Here is a 20,008-nt window from a genome sequence, read left to right on the forward strand (position 1 = left end):
GATTTGAGACACAAACATAACGTACAAGTGTGTGTATAAGGGTAATAAACAATACACTGTTACAGATAGTACATTTTCTTATTCTGTAATATCTTTTACAACCAGTTGCCATTATGTTATGAATATATGCCAGAGGTCAGAGCTATCCTTATGTCAATACACTATCAAACAAATAAGAGAAAATGAACGACAGACTTTGCCCTTTCTGATGTTTCGCATCTTACCGCAGACTTCATGTCTGCAGTGCCTAGATAGACCAAGTTGTTAGTTGTGGACTCTTGGCTACCAATCTTTTCATAGCCAATGAGGTCAGAGCAAGCTAGCCAGCTGGGTGTGTTGTGTTGGAGTTTAAACTTTGGACCCAAGAAGAAGAGCTGAGAGAGATAGTGGAGACTCCGTAGGAAGGGAGACAAAGCTTTTCCACAACAAAGTAAATCGGCTATTCAGTTGTTTGGGGACTTCTTTATGGAGCACCACTCGGATCAGGTAAATGTTAAATATTGTCTTTGTGTTGTAGTTTTCCAGATCTAGGTTATTTGCTGCAACAGAGCAAAGATCAAGCTTGAAAGCAAATTGAAAACCCACATTTAAGTCTTAAATTGAAATATGTACATAAATGCCACTGACACTGAAAAGACGTTATTAGAAGTATTTATAAAAAAATAAATTAAAAAAAAACTGTCATACTGATATCTAAAGAGCACAGACGGACGTGTTGTAGAGTACGGTTTGTGCAGGGAGGGCCATGGGTGGCTATAAAACCCATGTCCCCAGCTGTAGCAGCAAAAACAAATTTTATAGTCTTGTTGTTTTTCCTTCTACAAACATGACAAGACAAACTGTGAATTGCCATTAAATGTCATGATCTCATTTCAGAGTTGTGATTACAGTGAGCTGCTTGACTGGCTGTTTGATCAAAATGACGGGATTCTTCGTCATGAGGAAACAGGACACCATGGCAACCATCACACCTGGCCAATCCAGGACCCAAATGTGTGTGAGACTGTGGGGTCTATGTCACTCATATGTGCTACAAAAAATATCTTTGCTTTCTATTTACCCAATTCTTCCTTCTTGACATACTTTCGGGGTCTTTGTTGTTGTTTTTAACTGTTTTTGACTGTCCCATCCTTCACCATGTTGCCACCTCACATAGACATGATATGCACTTCACCCAGCAGATGCTTCAGCCAGTCCAACAGGCAGATGCTGATTTTCTCAATGCCCTCCTGAGTGGAAGTGACTCTGTGTCTACGTCGCCACTCTGGTCCCCATCTCCGAGTGATAGTGGGATCAGTGAGGACCCTCCCTCAGACCAGATGGACAGTCCTCAACGCCCTGAGAGTCCCCCTGGGGACACTCAGTGCTTCAATACAGGATCACAAACTAAGGCAGCCCTGGAAGCAAATGTCTCCATTGACCTCAGTAAGTCACAAATATCCACAAAAAAAAACATTTAAAATGGGACACATGATAAAATCTTCAAGAGCTGAAACAAAAGGATTGTTTCAATTAACTAAATTTAAAACTACAGATTACTTTCTCTATGAATCAGTTTTCAGTTATTATTTGGTCTTTAAAATGTCATCAAATTCTGAAAAATGTTCACAAGTCCCCAGACTATAAATGTCTTCAAATGTCATATTTTTTCGTACCAACCATTTAAAATACGAAAATATTCAGTTTACTATCATAAGAGAATAAGAAAATCAGAAAATGTTCACAATTGCTTGAAAAAATTGCTAAAATAGTTCATGGGTTTTCCAAGTTTTTCCAAATACTTTTTTGTTGATCAACTGAACTCCAAAAACATCATAATTTCATTGTGATGACATCATATTAAACAGTGTCTCCGGTCATGCTTGTGAGCAGAGTAGGATCATTGTAAAAGGGTGAATGTAAAGTTCTACTTCCTGCACATGAATCCCAATATTACAGAGATTAAAGTAGGATATCATACAATATCTGTGATGGTGTACAAATGTATTAAAATCATCAAAGATGCTCATGTTATTGAAGGAAGAAAGTACACACTTTGAGGGACCAAGCAGAGTAATTCGTGTTTGAGCAATTTTCCGGCTCCAAATGTCATTTGTAAATTTTTAATTGTTGTTTTAAAACAGAATCCAAACAGTGGGACTAGCATGTCTAATTGATGTCTGTTTGTGCGTCTGTGTGGATGCAGATGGTTGGGAGCTCGGCTTCCAAACAAGCAAGACAAGGATTACACAGTATCCATCTGATGTACACAGACCGCAGCTTTCCTCTGGTTTCCCGCTAACCATCAAAGATCTGCTACTATCTGGCACGCCGGAGCCGGTAAGTGTATCCTGGGTGTGTTCAGTGGTGGTAGAAGGGAGAGCGAAAAGTGTCTCATGACATGAGTCTCTTTCATGGCCTACTTGACTCATGCACAAAACCTTTTACCTTTTGTCTGAGTCAGTGTGTGTGTGTGTGTGTGTGTGTGTGTGTGTGTGTGTGTGTGTGTGTGTGTGTGTGTGTGTGTGTGTGTGTGTGTGTGTGTACTTTGCTGAAAACAAAAAGATTACTGCATTTCCTGAAAACATGGATTCACCAAGGAGCAAGATTTTTGGAATTTCAAATTAAATTCCTATTTTTAAACTTTTGTCTGTGGGAGTATTTGCTGAAGATGCAGCAGCTCAGGTTTGTTTTCTGAACCAGAGAGGAGGAATTAACAAAAGTTTCAAGTTAGTATTACTCCAAAATTTATATTTTTCCTGAACTTCAACATAATGAGGTCAATCATTCATAATTTTTGAGGTATGACATCATGAAAGTGTAGAGAATTTACAAGAGAATTTGTAATGCTCCAGCATATTAAATAATATTGTAAAAATATAAATAATAAAATATTGGTCAGGTGAAGCTCACCTCAAGCACAATAATGGGGTGGTGCTTCTGAAACGTAAGGGTATGCAGGAGTTGATTTAAGCTCGATCTTAGTATTGATTCCATTACGCATCTTCTCAGTCCACTTTAATAAGATGAAGAAGAGAGTGTGAGAATGCAACTTACACCATAATTGCTTTGAGGTAGCCATGAAATGAGAGTGATGAAGGTGGCCTGATAGTCTGCACTCATTTGATCACTTCCTGTAAGGCTTGAGGGAGAGTGTGGGATGTCAATGGAGGACGAGAGACAGAAAATTCAATCAAACAGCTGGTAACGTTTTAAATATTGGTATTCATATCTCACAAACAGCCACCACAGCCGTCCCAGAAGTCCATTCAGGAGTTGATTCTCGATGAAGATGAGAAGAAGCTTTTAGCAAAGGAGGGGGTGACTCTACCCAACCAGCTTCCTCTTACAAAGGTAAAGTGCCATCAATACTTCAACAATGAAAACAGTTATCAGCTCCTGGAGTTGAGTCTCAAAATGAGAAATATTCCTTCTTCTGTCAATCAGTATGAAGAAAGGGTTCTGAAGAAAATACGCAGAAAGATTCGCAATAAGCAATCGGCTCAGGAAAGCAGGAAGAAGAAGAAGGAGTATATTGATGGGCTGGAGAGCAGGTAAGGGCTCTAATTACTACAAAAGTAACCGGAGAAATGATGATTGGTTTTGCATGTTTTAGCATTAACTTACTGATAATCTTTTTCCAAAGCAAAATGCAATGTCTCGGTATTGTTGTTGTTGTACAATCAAGGTAACCAACAGTCAGTTCATTTCAGTGACTGTCACCTTGTCTCATGATTGTTTGATTCAGGCCTTTGTCATTTGTCACCCCCTCTCTCCCCATGTACTGTAACTGTCTCTCTGTATTGCTGACAGTCAAATATCAGAAAATATTATTTCAAAAGATAAAGCTATTTACAAAGCTGTTTTTTTTTTTTTAAATCAGCATGCTAAGACTTGAGACTTGAAACTTGCAACGTATATGTTATATATTATCTATCTCATTGTCAATTGTGTTCCGAACTCACTGTCTGTTCTTGTTGAACAGGGAGCTGTATGGAAAAGTCCAAACGTGTGAGAAACTAAGACTGGTAGCTTTGGAAATTATATGGCAGTAAGACAGTGGATGCAATTTATAGAAATGCTACAACCTGCAAAATTCACTACATGCTCCTTTAAATCAATTCCTCAATAAGAGAGGCATCTACAAAGCTCTTCTGGAACATGTTTGAGTTCCCTTGGTTTAAAAATGTGTAATATGGCTTTAATCAAAAGTCTGTAATATAAGTGAATATATATATATATATATATATATATATATATATATATTTTTTTATGTTGAAGGGATTTCACCTTGTTCTCCTCCTCCTTTATGTTTTATCCTTGCTAGGATGACTGCTTGCAATGCACATAACCATGAGCTGCAGAGAAAAGTGTCCCAGCTTGAGAAATGCAACATGTGAGTGATTGCAAAATGAGACTTATTTAATTTCCAACCATTTCTTCTTCTGTTTTTTTCTTATGGTAATATTTGTTATGACATTTCCCCAACTCGGGAAATGCCTTTCCTTTCTGTTCTCTCAAACCCTTGTTAATCCAATTATTTGTTTCTTTCTCTATTCTCTTTGTCTTTTCTTTTTCCCATTTCTCTGTGCAGGTCACTAATGGAACAGCTGCGCAGGCTGCAGGCTCTTGTCATGAATACCTCTAACAAGCCTGCTCAGACTGGGACATGTGTAATGGTATGGACATCCTCCGAACATGCAATGCAAACAAATGGAGGTTTTATTAACCGGGCACTGTGTCACCCCAGAGCAAGTGGCTCTGCTTAACACTATAATTGAACCTAAGGAAGGCGTGTCACACTATTTACAAATAGGAAATGCTTTCTATCAGTGTAATCTCTACAGACAGAGGCAGAGTTGCAGTTTATCGGGAAAAAAATATTCAGCCATAATTAGGTTTATAATTTGAACCCCTTGTGTGTGTGTGTGTGTGTGTGTGTGTGTGTGTGTGTGTGTGTGTGTGTGTGTGTGTGTGTGTGTGTGTGTGTGTGTGTGTCACCATATGACTCCTGATTAAAAAAAACTATCTCCTTCATAGCAAGCCAAACAGCAACAACATTACAGCTGGATTTGCCATTGAGAAAAGCCACGCTAATTATGTACACAATGGACAAGACAGTACAAAGGACACAGCCCACAAGAAGGAACAGCCTACATAAAGAGAAATACAGTGTCTGAACAGAAGCCATTCATTGCCTTTGATCACTGCATAGACTGAAGTGCAAAACCTGAGGCAAAATGGGTGGAGAGGAACTTAAAAATGTCACTTTTAATCTGTAAATATGAATGATTCTCAGTTCCCAGTGACAGAATACTTTGCTTCACAAGACACAGCACAACAAGAAAATGATTACTGTTTTTTCTGAACATTGAAACCTGGGCACACATTCGCACATATTCCATTCAAGCCACAAACCATTGAAAAGTTCAACAATGGAGAAAACATCCATCCTTTATCTAACTCTTTATCTATTTTCTGTAACATTATTAGGTGCTTCTGCTGTCCTTCTCCCTCATCCTGTTCCCCAGCCTCAAACTCTTCTCTGATACCAAGGTCAGCCAAGGAGACTTCAGTCCAGTAAGAAGTGAGTAACCTTCACAAACAAATAGCTTTGTGCAGCCGCCTGCCAACTAATCCAGCACTTCTCTGTCACAGCTGCGGAGCTTGTTAGAACTCCAGTTTCACCCACTGCTAGAAAGGTTCTGACCCGCAGAGCCTCACAGCCTGTTCTGCCTGTCTGAGGATTTGCTGTCAATTTAAAACATTAAAGATTAGGGGCAGTGCACAAAGGACTGAGGCCATGTATTATCATTAAGGCTATTAAGATACTGCTCTGTCAACAGCATGTGATGAATTACAATCAATTATTACTTAATTTTCAAACATATTGGCACAAGCCCCCATAATGTCAATTTTTAATTATGGGGCAAGACAAGGATTTGCACAGCAGCAAGGTGTAATTTGTTACCATAAGTGGCTTGACAGTCTTGAAAATGCAATCAATGCTGCAATTTTCCTGACTGTTAAATGCCAAGTATGTTTCAAGTTTTTAGACACTGCAGGGTCTTTAATGTCCAAAGGTGTGAATTTGTAATAATGACAAATATGTGAATGCATGCAAGTGCACAGACACCACAGTGCCACTGAGCTCAGAAAAACACAATAATAGGCATAGCCCTGTCACCACTGAGGCTTGGCTTTATTTTATTTCATTTTCTGTATTTTCCTCCCACAGTCCAGTCACGGTCCCTGCAGAACCTTCAGGCTTCCCGTGTGCTGCATGTCATGGACTCCCCATTCTCCGCTGAGGATGAATCAGACCCTCTGCACAGGCATTTCCCAGGAGACCGGGGATTGAAAGATATTACCACATTGATGGGAAAGCCGGGAGTAAATCAAGAACAGTCCAGTTTGGAGTCCATGTCTCTAAACAGAAGTCAGGAAGACAGAATTGATCATTTTCATGTAGACCCAATTACTGGTCACATAGCCACTGTGACCTTGAATCCCCACCGCTCAGCAGTGCTACGACCACATGCTGACGACATGTAAGAGAAATTAATAAATTAGCCTCACATGAAATTCCGAAATCGTCCTCCTCCTAATGGTAGAGTAGGGAATTATCAGGTCCTGTTGTTACACTGACAGGGAAATTAGGTTTTAATCACTCCTGTTTTGCCTTTGTTATATACCGTATTCAGTCTGTATGTCTTTTTCTTTTTTGTGATACTGTTGTATATCAGTAAATGGATTTGAATCTTATACTGAAATTGCATGTCAACACAAACTGTGTGCTTTGCCTTCTGGCTTTGATAAAGTGCCAGTGCAAATTAGCGTTTGAGACTGTCAAAAGCTGGGTAAATAGAGCTGTGATGGTGTGTACAGTTTTGATCTAAACAAATCATTTTTTGAGATGTTTAAGGATTTTGAAAGCGTTTTTTTTCTTTGAAGAAATGATTGTAACTGTTTAGATTCATTCATGGCTGAAACGGCTTCAAATAAAAGATCGGTGGTTTTGAATTGATCTGGATTCAAATTCTATATTTAGTTTTGGGGCTTTAATAATTAAAAAGCGACTCAAAGCACACTGTACAGCATCTCCCTTGGCAGTTCTGCCTAAAAAGATACAATTTCTAGACATGACATTTCTCAAAGGACAAGTACTTCAGGTTTGATGGCAGTGGAGACAGTTCACTGAATGGGAGACAGAAAACTGGGCCAAAGGTGGGACAGATGACCTCTTATCTCATGAGTCAGACTTCTTACTCAATAATTGACATGTTGATATATTTATTTGTTGAAGGCAGGCTGTAGCTTCTGCCAATTGGACTCATTTACCATCTGGTTTGTCAATGCCAATCACACAATATCCGGATGAATCCCCACTGCCATTCGGGCCAGAATTTCATCTGAACATTTAGGTCAGACTTGTTCAGGTTGACATTTATCTGCAGCTAGATTTAACTTCAGGGAAGGACCAGAGATTCAATTCTAGGATAAAACATCCACTGAAGAAACTATCTGATCATTTCTTGATTGAACAGATTTTTTTTTTTTAAATACACCGTGGATCAAATTGAAATATATTCATCTCAAAACAAGAAAACTTGAAATAAAATATTTCAACATCCTTGACAAATGGATTTATCAAAACACAATTATATTATTGTGATCTGTTGCTCGGGAATACATTACATTTTAAAACGACACAATTTAACTTGATCTTAAACACTGGGGAAAGAAACAGGTCTTTAGATCAAAATGTATCCAAACACAAAAGGAAATTTACATGTTTAACTTACTTGAAATTCATCAAAATATTTCCAACGTTTGTTGCTGACTAAATCTGTTGTCAGTTGTTTGAAGGTACTGTTGTTTGTTCAAGTGAATCATTTAATATATGTATGGCCGAGGCATAAAGTTAGTGGTCCCGTAGGTCAAAACACAACATTTCAGGAAGCAGCACATTTCACAAAATGCAACCTTTCATGAAACACAACATTGGACAAAAAACACAACATTTCATAAAACATGACATCTCAGTTTACAGAAAGGGTGGGACAATTCTTCTTTTTTGTGATTGGGAAAACCAAAGTCAGTACAGAGTATATTTAATGAGTCTGTTGCTGTTAGTGCTAGACTGGATTAATTGGAGGGACACTTAAGGAGGGGATTTTGCCCAGGATGTCATACAAGCTAGAACCTTGACTTTTCATGGTTTTGCTGTTAGCATACTGAAAGTTTTTTATTAGCACTGAATACTGAATAAAATTTGGCAAGATGATGGTACTAAACAGCCAGGTATCACATTAAAGCGAGTATATTTTACACATTAGTCCACTAGAGGGAACCAATGTCAATGTAACATTTTATATCGCTAAAGCGTGAAATGTAAATGTGTACAAAATCTACATGGTTAGATTTACAAATGATCATGGTCATGTTATAATAATAATGATTTACTTACTCTCCTAAAAATAAATAGTTTGCTTTCTGACGGACTTGAACACTTGCTTCTGAGTAAAAGTCCTGTATTTTGTGCATCCATGCGAAACAGATGATGAAATCAGAATCCTCTATTTTTACTGGACATAGTTTTTAGACCTTATTTCTTCCATCCCTGCGAATCTGATTAATTGTCACCTTTCAATTTCTTAATTGCTGACTTTGCTTGGGGCTTGTCATAATTTTTTGATGTGCATATTAATTAATATATACTGTCTACAAAAGTGACATTGTATATTTGAAACCAAGTGTTTTCAAATATACAAAGTCACCGTTAATGGTGGTCTGATAATATTAGCTGCTAGCAATGTTTGATTGGCAAACATTGAGACCACGAAAGCTCTGATCATCTGAATCTCCTGCTGTAGCTTATGTAATATTAGGGCGACCGCAGACCTGGGATCAGTTTACTGGTCTGTTAGAATTGTGCATGAATGGACAAATTAACAGATGGATAAAAGTAATGCAGTGAATGAATAATAGTTTAAAAAAAAAAAAAAAAAACTGCTGGGGGGGATCCCTGCTGGGGAGAGCACTGCTGGGGGGAGCACTGCTGGACACCTCGCTTTGAGGGTGCATGTAGTTGCTCCTTCTTGCAAGAATAAATGTCCGATGTGTTTGATTTTGAACCAAGCCTCTGAGTAATTTTTCTAAGATAATGAGTCTGTGTTTTTAAACCCTCTGTCTCTAAAAAGTCAAATTTAAAGTAAAACAACTCCGAGATAGAAGTTACCAGTACTACATATACTGTATATAGGCAAGCACAAGAATCCAAATGTAATTTTATTTTATTGTTTGTTTTTTTAATCAGGAATCATGCAAAATCATGTATTGCACCAGATTCAAGTAAACAATGCTTTAATTTAAACCACAGTGATAATACATTTAAACTGACACACAATATGCTATGTGTCAACATAAACTGGTGAGCTGGCTGACCCGTTGTCTCTCCATGTCTGATCTCCAACTATTCTCTTTCCTCTTCAATTTGACTTGGTCTTGCTTTGTCTTTAATCAGGGTGAAAGTCTCTTGATCATCAGCATCTCTAATCAGCACCTTAACACATCACTTTGATTAACCAGATCCCTCTGGAGCCAGGAAGGCTTTACTCATCGTCTCCCACTGAGTTTGGTTGTTCATGAGGGAACATTGGAAAAACTGAGTATCTATCAAAGAGACCCCTCATCTCCTTTTTTTAATTTACAAATTGTCTTTTTCTTTCAATATTTTATGCTGTCTAAGATAAACGTTTTGTGTCACTTGTTTGGTGGAAGATTCCTGAGCACCTTCAAACTTTCTTATTAACAAAATTGCTTTTCCAATTTCAGAGAGAGAACATTGGAATTAGAAAAACTAACCAAATAATCATGATGAAGAGCTCATAATTTAATAATTATTTCACATCATAGAAAAGTGTGAGTGATTAAAGTTTTACTTCTTTTGTCTTTTTTTCTTTGCTTTTAGGTGCGGTGCAATGTAATTTTCTACTGCAGCATGTGCAAAATTTGTTTAGCTAAAACAAAAAACTCTTTAACATCAAGTAATGTATGGGATGTATGAAATACAGTATCATTATAATGGCAAGATAATATAGTATTGTAAACGCTAGCTAATCCTTGCTTTCAACTGACCTCACTTTGGTAATGAATTAGATTATTCTCTGTAGTCACATAGAGCTCCTATTACCTGCCACCGATTTTTCTTCAATCTCTTAATAATACTAATTTCCATCTTGACTGTAGACTGTACGCTGTCCAAATATCAGCTGTCTGCAACCTCTCCTGCTCTCAACCCCAGGCACACAAGATCACAGGAAATGATCAGTGACATTGCCCTGGCATAGATTGTTTTGTAATGAAGGTGTCTTTGCTTATCCTAAAACTAGAGGGCTTGATGCAATTAATCTTAGTCAATTCTTAGAAAGTGTGCCTCTAATTCATATTACACACACACCATTATCATTTGATAAAAACTGTTAAACATTTTGTAGAAAAGGCGTATTACTCAGTATGAGTGACTAATTTGTGAATCAGAATAATTTAATGTTAATGCGATATGCAGACTCCAGACATGGGTGCAGCTTTACAGAAATTAAGAAATGAGTCATACTCTGGTTGTTATTAATAGTGTCCTAATATCTTTTCACACATCATAGTTGCCTGCACAGATCCACTTTGTTGCCACACTAAATCCCTACAGATTAGCTGCATGTAGTAGCTGTTGTTTACGCTTTAATTATTTTATATCTCACAGTGTGCGGCAGACTACTGCAGGCAGACAATTTGTGGGATCATCCATCCAGTTCTTTCTCGCTTGTTGTGCTTGTTAAGATAGATAGATAGATAGATAGATAGATAGATAGATAGATAGATAGATAGATAGATAGATAGATAGATAGATAGATAGATAGATAGATAGATAGATAGATAGATAGATAGATAGATAGATAGATAGATAGATAGATAGATAGATAGATACTTTATTAATCCCACAAGGGGACATTTTTTCGCTACAGCAGCATTATAGGTACAGGAAAGCAATAAAACAACAGTAAAAAATATTAAATATAAAAATGCAGAGTATATACAATAAAATAGAATAAAATAAAATAGAATAATTCAATTCAATTAAATTAAAACTAACTAAACAATAGTGCAAGGATTTAAACAAACAAGAAAACAGACAACCAACGGTGTTGTTGTTGTTGTGTGATGGATTTTGCCAGAGGTGAGTTATTGTACAGTCTTATTGCAGTTAAAATTACAATTGTACAACTTTGTAAATTGTATGAACAGCTGGTTTTGGCCAGACAGGCTTTCAGCTTACCTTGTCAGGGAGAAAGACACACATCCTGGGATGAACCAAATACAAGTAATTACCAAACAAATAATATCACAACTGTCTCAACAGCGATTCTGCCAGAATTACCATCAGCAAAATTGGAGGCATATTTCTCCACAGACAGTGCAGCTGCACTAGCTGTTGTTTTTTCCATATTTGGTTGAAAAAGATCAAACTTACCCCTGACAGCACATTTGTACCAAGGCATGTGTTGTTGTTGTTAAAGCTCATACTAGCCTGAATGGAGAAAATCTAAATTTACTATGATGGCACAGACCCTCTTACGATGTCTGGAAGTCACTATGATTACTCCTGCCTCTGATCACTATGTCAAAATGCAGGCAGACGGAGTGCTGTAAAATGTTAGCAGGGTAGACGCCTCACTGTGATTAGGAAGCATTTTAAATCAGTTTTTAATCAAGTCACCTTTTTAAGATGCTTGGCAATTTAAAAAAAAAACAAACACATAACTGGTACAGTCTTTGATTTAAGTAATCTATCATAATCTTAATACCTCCTCCCCTGTGAAGAGGGATGATACCCTGCATACTTTGACTGGTTGATGAAATAACTGATTAAGATTACTACATCAAAGTCTCAGGCTAATTTGCATCAAAATGTTAAAGTATATGAAGCCTATTTTAAACCCATAACCATGTCTTTCTTAAGTGGCATGTGTTTCACAGGATTTAGAGAAGTTCATTAAATCCAAATCCTTGCAGAACTATCTTTCATTTGTTATTTAACTTTTACTTGGAGGCATAATCTTCCAATTTTTTTTCATGAAATGTTAATTTGTTTTAAAGTCTAAGACATCTATCTCTGTATTATTCCCCATTTTGAGATTATCTGTTCAGTAGATATTGGGTTTCAGTTTTCCACTGGGCAAATGATTCATTACAAACAAAACAGGCTACACTTCAGTCAGCTCAGATTTAACCTAGTAAAAGTGCATTTAGATGGAAGTGTGGAGGGTGCTGGTGAATGTGTGTCAACACACCACTATACACAAACATGCAGTGCAAACAAATGAAGGTTTTATTAACCGGGCACTGTGTCACCCGAGAGCAGGTGGCTCTGCTTAACACTAATTTAACCTAAGGAAGGTGTGTCGCACACTATTTGCGAATACGAAATCATTTCTATCAGTGTAATCTCTACAGAGAGAGGCTGCAGCAGCATAGGCATACCAGAGTTCAAAGACAAGACTTGAAGGTAGCTATGGTGCTTTTACTTAAATTATTGAATTCGGAAGAACAATCAAAAGGATACTTATGTTTAATTGCTCTGAACTAAGGACAGAAACAAACTTTAGGGAGAATTGGGGAGTCTAAAAAAGTTATGCATTCAAATCATGCTTTAAGCAGTGGTGTTGGGATGTCTGTTTGACACCAGAATAGCATCCTGGAGAATGGCATACACCAAATATTAGCCAAACAGATGACAATCTGAAATTGCTCTTTTTTTCACCGTGGAATACTAATCATTCTCAAGGTGATCCTGCCTGTTCGCCCGAGGCAGGCTCAGTGAACCAGTGCCCAAACGCTGCAACAGGAGATTTTTATGCCATCAGTATTCAGTGAGCAGTATCTATTGCCCCACTGGGACAGCATAGTATACTGTTCATTAATACAAGGAGGAAGTCAGAAACTCAGGGCACACTAACATCAAAACATATCCATCCAATCTCCGTTTTGTTTTTTTAATGATTCTGTCACGCAGGATGAATGAACAGTCAAAGATATTGTCATGGGTCAGTTAGAGGGCAGTCACTGCAGTGTCATCAGTGATTAATGATGGCTTTTTAACAGTTTGCTCATTCACTGCATTCACATTTGCATTAACAATGAGGACAGCAACAACCATCACCTCGGGACAGGCTTTATAGGTGTGCTCCGACCCCTGACTCACTTCCTTTTGATAAATAAAAGAGCACAACAACAACCAAGACCCGTGGACTTTGTCATGTCTTCAGATATGACACTGCTTGGGTCCTACCACAGTACCTGATCCTTATTAGATAATAAGTTTAGCTGGTGATCCTTGTTCCTTCATCAATGACCTCTATGATTTTACAAGAAAGTTTGGCAAATTTGACATCACTCTTTTCAAAAGAGTTCCGAAAAGTTTTTTTTTTCACTGCATCCCTATTATGTGTGGCACACCTTAGCTCTGTTAATTTTACTGATGCTTGGAAAGCAAAATGCAGCTGCCTTAGCATCTCTTTACTGTCAGTTAAATGTGTCAGTTTGGTGTCTTCATGTATCTTTGTAAGCACTATTGGCACTGAAAGCTGCCACATTTTGCCATGACCTAAGGCCAAGTCCCGGAGGACATATAGGGATACAGACATCCGACTTTATCCCCAAAAGAGGCACTAAGGAAACAAACAAAGTGTGCGACCCCACATTCACCATGTCGGTGATGGCTATATCCCCATTTCTATCGCAGTGTTAATGTTTGGTGTCCTTCACACTGTATAATAACTCTGAGAGGAGGAAAAGGGGTTTTTGTAACCTGTAAAATGTCAGGTGAGACTTATTTTTCATCACATATTTGAACACTTGGAACACTCCAGTAGGCATACTGTCAGTGCCTGTGCATTTGGAGGTTTTAGGATTGTTAAGATGACAAGAAGTGGGTCGCAGTGGATTAAAAGTGTGCAGATTAATTTTAATCTTTAATGCCTTTTTAAATTGTTCAAAAACTTACACCAGGTATAACATACAAACAAGGAAAGTGATTCCAAAAACCTCAAGGAAACAGGGTATTATAGTAGTTTGTGGACAACTATTTTGTTTAAAATATGTCTATACTCCTGAAGTTGACCTGGGCTTTCCTGCCCAGAATTATGAAAGCAGTTACAATAGGCAGCACAGCACATTTCCTCTTTTGAAGTCAGCAAAGACTGAAGAAAAGTTAATTTTGATTATAGTGGTTCTGCAGCTTGTTGTGTGATAGAGAAAGCACATTATTACAATAAATATGGACACAAAACCACGGATTGAGTCATATGCCTCATTAAAATGATCCAACAGTCCAATCCTGGACCACAAGATGTTTTTGTAATTAGTCTGTTGGGGATCTAAAAATTAAGTTCTGTATGTCACTGTTTGCAATTAACTCACTTATGACTTCTTTTTTTTTAACATATTTACTTTGAGGGATTTGAGCTGCAAGATTCTGTAAACCAAGATTTACTCATCTCTGTATAATAATTCCAAAGGGGATCTCTCTCAGTTTGTTCTGATATGCAGAGAACACATTCAGAGCGACAGAGAAAAAAAAAAAGCCGTGTTGTGTCCTTGATCGTCGTCCTTCACCTCCAGATAAGTAGCGAGTAGGCGTCAAACACAACCCTGTGTGCAATCGGGATTCAGCATAGGTGTCCTTTCCGCAGTTTTGCATATTTTACGTGCACCACTGTCGTCACGTTTCCAAAAACTCCCGTTTTTTAAACAGGCAGGGCGCGTGCCTAATTATCAAGGCAGTGTCAAAATGCATTAGGCTTCACCCCTGACGGACATTCAGGGACACTTTGATGTTGCTGCGTGGATTCGCTCTGGTCCAATCATCCGGCGGGTGAGGTGGAGAGCGTCGACCGCGCCACTGAGCTTTGCGCGTTCACGCGGATCCTATAAACGGACGTGGCGCGCTGGGAGCTCTGAGCAGACGTGGAGCAATGAGAGGAGGAATAACGCGGCAGAGGATGGCATCTACACCGCTGTGGGAGAAAACCTGACACTGGTACAATGGGAATGCTGAAAATGCCATCAACAAAAACTTTTTTTTCTCTCTTAGCAGATGTCCAACTTCACTTTCCAAGGTGATATGTGAGAAAGAGAGTCCAGCCATGCAGCTGAATGAGACTGGAGTTCAAACACTGGCTCCAGAGCCATGTGAACAACAAATACTCCAGGAAGACAACACTGGAAACTGCAGCGGAGGTTCCAGCAACCTGTCGCTGCACTGCTGGTTGGAGCTCCTCACCAAGGAGTCTATCATGGAATTCCCAGGAGACAGCTCCAGTGTGGTGGTGCGTGTGATGATTGCATGTGTGTACTCTATAGTCTGTGCGCTCGGTCTTGTGGGAAACTCATTGGCTCTGTATCTCCTGCACTCACGTTACAGGCAGAAGCAGTCATCCATCAACTGCTTTGTGATGGGACTGGCTATCACAGATCTCCAATTTGTTCTGACTTTACCCTTCTGGGCTGTGGACACAGCCCTGGACTTCCGCTGGCCATTTGGCCGTGTGATGTGCAAAATCATCAGCTCTGTCACCACCATGAACATGTACGCCAGTGTATTCTTCCTCACAGCTATGAGCATGGCACGTTATTACTCTATCTCCTCTGCACTGAAGATGCACAGCCGGCGGGCAGCAGCCACCCGGGCCAAGTGGACAAGCCTGTGCATCTGGACTGTCTCCTTGCTGGCCACTTTGCCTCATGCCATTTACTCCACCAGCGCCCAGGTGTCAGATGAGGAGCTTTGCCTGGTGCGCTTCCCAGACTCCGGCAGCTGGGATCCACAGCTCCTTCTGGGTTTATACCAGCTGCAAAAAGTCCTGCTGGGCTTCCTTATTCCTTTGATCATAATCACTGTCTGCTATCTACTACTTCTGCGCTTCATCCTCAGCCGACGCATCACAGGTGCTGCGGGTCCAGAAGTAAAGAAAGACCGGAAATCTCGTCGTTCCAAAGTGACCAAATCCATTGTCATAGTGGTTCTATCCTTCTTTCTGTGCTGGCTTCCCAATCAGGCACTGACACTGTGGGGAGTGCTCATAAAATTTGACCTGGTGCCCTTCAGCAAAGCTTTCTACAATGCGCAGGCCTATGCTTTCCCCTTGACTGTGTGCTTGGCACACACTAACAGCTGCCTCAACCCTGTGCTCTACTGCCTGATCCGCCGGGAGTTTCGCGCAGGTCTCAAGGAACTTCTCCTCCACACGACACCCTCTTTCAGGAGCTTGACTCATCTGTTGCGTCGCAAGGCCAAAGTGGCCGAGGCCCCACCTGTTCTGGTGCTGGTCCAAATGGATGTCTGACTAGGATGACTTGCTTACTGTGACAAAGGAATTGAAGGAGCAAATGACTGAATTAGACTGATAGTACTGTTAGTATCGGTATTGATCTGCAGCTGTTTACCTTGAGAGTGCATTTATCTCAACCATGTCACCACAGAAAATCCCATTTCTTTTTAGCATTTGAAAACATTGTGGGATGTGCCCCACTTTCACTGCTTCCTTCAAGATTCAAATCCTTTTAGTGATACAGCGACTCTCTTTTTGCACCATCTGCCTCTGACAGGCAGCACTGATCTCTGGTAACGTGTCATGAACTTGCATAGATATTAACCACTTCTGAGATACTGCGATATGAGTAATGAGTTTTTCCAGTGTGCTAGCCAGTTGCTGCGTTTGTTTGTTATTTGGTGCAATTGTGTGCATTCTTTCATCCAGTCAAATAAACGGAGAAAATTAAATCTCAACAAATGATTATAAAAAGTAGACAAGTCGTGTAGAAAAGTATTTGCGACGAGACAATACAAGAGCAGAGTAATTCAAAAGAGTGTTGGTATACATCTGAAGAAAAACTGAGAAAATGGAAAAGAGGCATCTGAGCAATTTCTTTTTCTATATGTAAAGAACAGCACAGTGGGTGTTTGGTGCATAGTCTTAGCTAAGTAGTTCATGCCTGAATTGTGGAAAAACTGCTTGAAAATAGAAGGTACAAGAATTTAAATCAATTTCCTTGTTGGTTTTTTTTTTTTAAGGTAAAACCGCATGACATAACAGGGTTTGGTATAATAAGTGTAAAGTGAGATGAATGCTGTCCTTGTGGAAAGCTTTGAAATCAGGAATTGAGGAGATTCACATGAGATTTTAAACCTCTGCGCAACAAATCTAATGCTACGCAGATGTGAGCTGAGCACGTACACTGTACTGTGCACACACATGTACAAAAATGTATGCTTACTGTTTTTCTCCTTCTTGCTCTCACTAACTGTATACACACACACACACACACACACACACACAGATACAATTTGCCCATAACTGTAAATGTGTCAGATTGAACAACATACTGAATAATTTAGAATATCAATAAAATTTGCAGCATATTCAAACCAGGCCATTCATTCATAAAAATATGGCAATTCTCAATGGACAGTCCACTGTTTCCAACACCAGCCTTTTCTTATCTGTTATATCCCGCAGTTACTGCAGGAGCGCATATCTGAGTAACACTGATGTAAATGTGATCTTCTGTGAATATGTTTGTATTCATGACTGTGCTCATAATCACAATCTTTTATTGAAAACAGTTGTTGATTTGATGTTGACTGACATTGTAAATTAAGTGATGTAAAGATTAAATTAAAAGCTCTCTACTTGAACCATGTGGAATAATTGGGCCAGGCCATGTTAGAATTCAGAGCACACACGGGGAAATAAATTAGGCAGCAGAGGCACAGTGTCTGAAAAATAAAGTTGCGCTAATGTTGTTGTAAAACAATCCTGCTCTGGCTGGAGGGCATCAAACAGTAGACAGAAACTCGCTTCTCTGTTCTTTTATTAATGAGATTTAATTTTGCCATGCTGTGTTTGAACAGCACTTCTTCAATCACTAACAATAGCAGCACTGTGCAGCACAAATGATCTATGAACAATGGTGCTGACAAAAGTGCTGATAACTAGAACTGCTAGTTCTAGAGAGGCAAATAGAGGGGGTAGTTTTTCTCAAGCTAATATGATGAGCTGGGACAAAATGATAACTTGATTTTCACTCTTCAGCAAAGCTCGAGTCACATGAAGCACAGCAAAGCATACTCCAAATATTTTGACATGAATATTTCATCAAATATTATGGGGTGATATTTTTATGATTTGAAATTGTCTTCCAAAATTGTTTGTGCACCATAGGGCTTCTACCTAGTGAAATTATTTGACAAAAGTGTAAAGAAAGAACAACAAATAGTTGTAAACATAATTGATACAAATCGTGAAATAAATGAATCCTGAAAAAAACAAAAGTAATATTTACTTATGTTTTTTACAGAAGATGTCATCCTAATAAAATTGCAATGTGTCAGGATCCCTGTCTGACCCTGTGTGTTTTAACCTTTGCTCCCCTACCCCTCCTTCCACTGCCTACCTCCCTCCAGACACCTCCCATGGCCATGCCCCTGATTGGTCTGCACAGCTGCTGGCAATCAAGTTGATCACCTCCTAGAGTATATCAACCCTGGTCCTGCACTCCCGTGTTGTCATCTGGTATCACGCTGCCACAGCGGTTGTAAGTGTTGCTCTACCTTTTTCCTGGTCTGGCTTTGACCTCAGTTTTGCCTGCCTCATCAACCTGTTAGAGTACCTGCAGTCTACCTGACCTGTCCCCTCGTCTTGCCTCGGCCTTACCTGATGTCCTGCGGTGATCCACGGAGATCCCACCGTCGACTTTCACCTGCTGTTCTGTGTCGTCCCACGGAGGTCACCAGTCAGCTCCGGCCTGTCGGTCCTGCTTCAATACACGGAGATCAACGTCGAGCCTGCTGCTCCCAGAGTCCGTCCTCTGGTTCCTCCACGTCCGTCTCGCTGCTGTTTCACCAGTGCAGTTCAGACTCCGCCCCAGCAGGAGAGCTCTGCCCTGTCTCTGCCTGCCCCTGCTGGTGAACTCTGTCTCTGTCTCTGCCTCTCTGTCTCTGCTATTGGGCCCTATCCTGCCATCTCATAACAATGGGATATAGAGCACAAAGAGTCCATCAGTCCTTGGTTTAAGTCTGTAGGCATAACTGGGCTCAGAGCTTGTTTAAAAACACAATAGCTGCTGGGACAATTGATTTTAGAAATCTTTAGGACTTGCCCTTCTGGGGAAAGTGTACCTCCTCCCTGATGAAAGGAGAAAAAGGTCTGCATGCTGCATCATGGTGAGCGTCTGCCAGAAGGGCTCTAACTTGATAACCATGGCCAAGATTAGTAAAGTTTGTGCCAACACACTTTTGGAAATGTTTAACAATCTTTCCCAACCTGTTTTTGTAAACCACGCTGGGGTTGCCAAACAAAAACATTATTGCAAATATTAAAACTGAGGTAGAGTAGCACATTTTCAAGGGCAATATCCTGTCAACTTTCTCAGTTTATGATTGGCCTTTTTGCAAAATAAAAGTCAGTTTTGGCATCAAAAGTCAATTTGCCATCCAGGATAGTGCCATAGTACCTCAAATATAATAGCTTACTATCTCCACAGTGAGCCAACTCCATTGATAAATGTTGATGCTGTGATAGGGAGGTTTCGGTTAAAGTCGAGAAGCATGTCTTTCATCTTCGAGACAGAGTTTCAAATACGAGTGATGGAAAAATAATGAACTCATCATACTTGTTGAATGTTTGTCTATCTGTTGCACATGTTCTTATTGTCTCAGGAAAGAGGACCTATTTATCTGTGCATAGCATGGTCTCAGACACGACGTCTCCGTGTCTTAATCTTGTGACCTACGACCTCACTCAGTACTATCTGTGCACAGCATGGTCTAATTTACGACATCCATATATCCTTATTTTACGACGTCCATATGTCCTTATCTTGTGACCTACAACTGAACTCGGATGTAAAGGGAATGGGGGTGGATGTCAACTGCTTGTCACACTGTATAAAAGCTGCCCTACGGAGGAGA

General features: G+C 39.6%; 2 protein-coding genes across 2 annotated transcripts; both read left to right on the forward strand.

The window, feature by feature from the left end:
* The first annotated feature begins 393 nt into the window (after positions 1-393).
* On the forward strand, positions 394-7,002 carry creb3l3a (cAMP responsive element binding protein 3-like 3a). Its single transcript, XM_069149931.1, has 10 exons — positions 394-486; positions 877-993; positions 1,182-1,425; positions 2,186-2,319; positions 3,223-3,333; positions 3,427-3,533; positions 4,307-4,375; positions 4,574-4,658; positions 5,473-5,566; positions 6,218-7,002. The coding sequence occupies exons 1-10, from the start codon at positions 466-468 to the stop codon at positions 6,532-6,534; spliced, it is 1,299 nt and encodes a 432-aa protein (XP_069006032.1). The 5' UTR covers positions 394-465; the 3' UTR covers positions 6,535-7,002.
* Positions 7,003-14,914: 7,912 nt separating this feature from the next.
* rxfp3.2b (relaxin family peptide receptor 3.2b) lies at positions 14,915-18,136 on the forward strand. Its single transcript, XM_069150199.1, has one exon. It carries the CDS (start codon positions 15,183-15,185, stop codon positions 16,380-16,382), a length of 1,200 nt encoding a protein of 399 aa, XP_069006300.1. The 5' UTR covers positions 14,915-15,182; the 3' UTR covers positions 16,383-18,136.
* The last annotated feature ends 1,872 nt before the right edge of the window (positions 18,137-20,008 follow it).

Source organism: Embiotoca jacksoni, unplaced genomic scaffold, assembly GCF_022577435.1.
Source record: "Embiotoca jacksoni isolate LCO1_2020_lvr unplaced genomic scaffold, fEmbJac1.0.p SCAF_16, whole genome shotgun sequence".
Lineage (NCBI taxonomy): Eukaryota > Metazoa > Chordata > Actinopteri > Embiotocidae > Embiotoca > Embiotoca jacksoni.